Source organism: Nyctereutes procyonoides, unplaced genomic scaffold (genome assembly GCF_905146905.1).
Source record: "Nyctereutes procyonoides isolate TBG_1078 unplaced genomic scaffold, NYPRO_anot_genome, whole genome shotgun sequence".
In the NCBI taxonomy this organism is placed as follows: Eukaryota; Metazoa; Chordata; class Mammalia; order Carnivora; family Canidae; genus Nyctereutes; species Nyctereutes procyonoides.
Window position 1 is genome coordinate 15,299,092 of NW_026575130.1, and position 3,247 is coordinate 15,302,338.

Here is a 3,247-nt window from a genome sequence, read left to right on the forward strand (position 1 = left end):
GAAAAAAGTTTGGAAGCTTCCTATAATAAAGAAGATACACCTACCCAATTCTATGTCAAAGTATTTACACAAGTAACATTAAAATATGTCCACAAAAGTGTACGTAAAAGTGTTTATATTATTTTTGGTTTTGCTGAGCAATATTTTGGTCATATTATATGTCTATTATAATAACTTCAAACTGGAAACAGTCTGAGATTCCATCAACAGGAAAATATATAAACAAACTGGTGTATTTATACACTGGGATATTGCTCAGCAATAAAGAAGAATGAATTACTGTGAGAAGATGGATGGATCAAAAGAAACACATGCCCACAAGAATACATGCTGTATAAGTCAACTTATGTAATGGTTAAAAACAGACAAAACTAAGCTCTGGTGATAGAAATCAGGAAAGTAGAGAACAACGGTTATCTTGGTGGGAGGAGGGGGAATTATTTGGTGTAATGGAATTATCTTATTTACATATGTATGATCATTTGTCAAAATGTATTAAGATCTGTGTGTTTTACTAAGTGCCTCAAATTTTAAAAATCTGTTATGGAAATACAAAATTCAGGGTTCTCTTTAACTCTTAAAGAGACAACCGCATAGGCCAGGATAGGAGCAGTAAGTGGTACACAGTATTGGAATGCTTCAAGGCCTTAAGTGCAGTGATATGTTCACAGATGGTTATTACTATGCTTTACAAATATATATACATATGTATATACAAATCATATATATTGTTTTGCATTTATTAACTATTATATTTGGAAAAATTCCTTCTTTTTCACTTTTATGTAACAGTTTGTTCAATGTTAGGATTATTTGTTTCTTGAACGTATGGTAGAATCCTCTCGGAAAGCCACACTTGTCCTTGATTTTGCTTTGGGAGATTAGCTGGTGACTAAATTTCTTTAAAGATTATAGGACCATCCATATATATCTTTTTCTTAAAGTTATTTTCATTTTTATTTGAGGTCAGAGATGAATTAGAAATTTCACAGAAAACAAAGCAAACTAAAAAAAAATGAGACTGTGATTAAGAAAACAAAAAAGTAAAAGAAAATATAGTCCTAGTGTACTGTATGAATCAACTGTGAATAACAATAAGAGTCTGACAATGTAAGCCCCAGTTATTTATTTATGTATTTATTTGTGCTTTATTTTCTAAAATTTTAATCCCAGTATAGTTAACATACAGTATAATATTAGTTTCAGGTATACAATGTAGCAACACTTCCACTCACCACCTGGTGCTCATCAGAAGTGCACTCCTGAATCTCTATCAATTATTTCATCCATCCCCCCACCCACCTGCCTTCTTGTAATCATCAGTTTGTTCTCTATGGCTAAGAGTCTGTTTCTTGGCTTGTCTCCCTCTCTCTCTCTCTCTTTTTTCCTTTGCTCACTTGTTTTGTTTCTTAATTTCAACCAACGAGTGAAATCATATGGTATTGGTCTTTCTGTGACTGACTTATTTTGCTTGCATTATACTTTCTAGCTCTATCCATGTTCATGCAATACACACATATATATATGTGTGTAATATATATGTACATTTTTTGTCCAAGGTTTATTGAAGATATTACAGCACAGCAGAAAGATTCAAAGAGCTCCCCATGGTGTTTTGAAATTCATCCCAACTGTAGGCTGAGTGACCTGCAGGTTGGACAGGCTTCCAAAGTCCAAGAGTTTCAGCATCTCCTTAGTGTCAGGATCTACCTCAATGATCTCCTGATCCAGGGCTGAACCCTCAGACACGTAGTTATCCCTCCTTTCTCTCTCCTCCTCTTGCAACTTGATGGAGATGCCTCTCACCGGGCCCCACTGAATCCGCTTCATCAGATGTGTGACATAGCTTGAGATCTTGTTGCAGAGCTTCTTGCTGGGGATGATGGCAATCTCCTTGCACACATGCTTATTGGTGTGGAAGTCGTTCCCCAGGCGCGTGTAGTACTCCTCGATGATGACTCGGGATGCCTTCTTCATGGTATATGTGTGTGTGTGTGTGTGTGTGTGTGTGTGTGTGTTGCATGAGTGTGTATGTATATGTGTGTATATATAATGTATATGTGTATACATACACACACACGCACACATAATGTATATGTGTGTATATATATACACGCACACATATGCGCACATAATGTATATGTGTGCGTGTGTATATATATACAGGCACACATATGCACACACATATACTGTATCTTCTTTATCCATTCATCTGTTGAAGGACACCTGCCGCTTCCATAATTTGGCCATTGTAAATAATGCTGCTATAGACATGTATCCCTTTGAATTAATATTTTTGTATTTTTGAGTAAATGCCCAGTAGTGCAATTACTGGATTATAAGGTAGTTCTATTTTTTACTTATTGAGGAACCTCCATGCTGTTTTCCATAGTGCTGTATCAATTTGCATCTCCACCAGCAGTGCAAGAAAGTTCCTTTTTCTCCACATCTTTGCCAACATTTGTTGTTTCTTATGTTTTTGATTTTAGCCATTCTGACTGGTATGAGTTAATATTTAATTATAGTTTTGATTTGCATTTCCCTGATGATGAATGTTGAGCATCTTTTCATGTGCGATCTAGATGTCTTCTTTGAATAAATGTCTGTTCACGTCTTCTCATTTTTAACTGGATTATTTGTTTTTTGGATGTTGAGTTGTATATGTTCATTATAAATTTTGGATACTAATCCTCTATCAGATATGTTATTTACATATATCTTCTCCCATTCTGTAGATTGCCTTTTGGTTTTGTTGATTGTTTCTTTCACTGTGCAGAAGCTTTTTATTTTTATGTAGTCCTAACTGTTTATTTTTGCTTTTATTTCCCTTCCCTCAAGAGACATATCTAGAACCATTACTAATGTCAGAGACTTTATTGCCTGTTCTGTCTTCTAGGATTTTTATGGTTTCAGGTCTTACATTTAGGTCTTTAATCTATTTTTAGTTTATTTATGTCTATGGTGTAAGAAAGTGGTCCAGTGTCATTCTTTTGCATGTAGCTTACCAGTTTTCCCAACACTATTGTTGAAGAGACTGTCTTTTTTACTTTAAATATTCTTTCCTCCTTTGTTGAAGATTAGTTGACCACATTATTGTGGGTTTATTTCTGTTTTTTTTTTCTGTTGTATTGATCTCTGCTTCTATTTTTGTGCTAGTACCATATTGTTTTGATTTGTACAGCTTTGTAATACAACCTGAACTCTGGAATTGTGATATACCCAGCTTTTTCTTTTACAAAATTGCTTT

General features: G+C 34.5%; 1 protein-coding gene across 1 annotated transcript; it reads right to left on the reverse strand.

Moving 5' to 3' along the window:
• Positions 1-1,547: 1,547 nt before the first annotated feature.
• On the reverse strand, positions 1,548-1,977 carry LOC129521233 (40S ribosomal protein S17-like). Its single transcript, XM_055342513.1, has one exon. It carries the CDS (start codon positions 1,975-1,977, stop codon positions 1,594-1,596), a length of 384 nt encoding a protein of 127 aa, XP_055198488.1. The 3' UTR covers positions 1,548-1,593.
• Between the last annotated feature and the right edge of the window lie 1,270 nt (positions 1,978-3,247).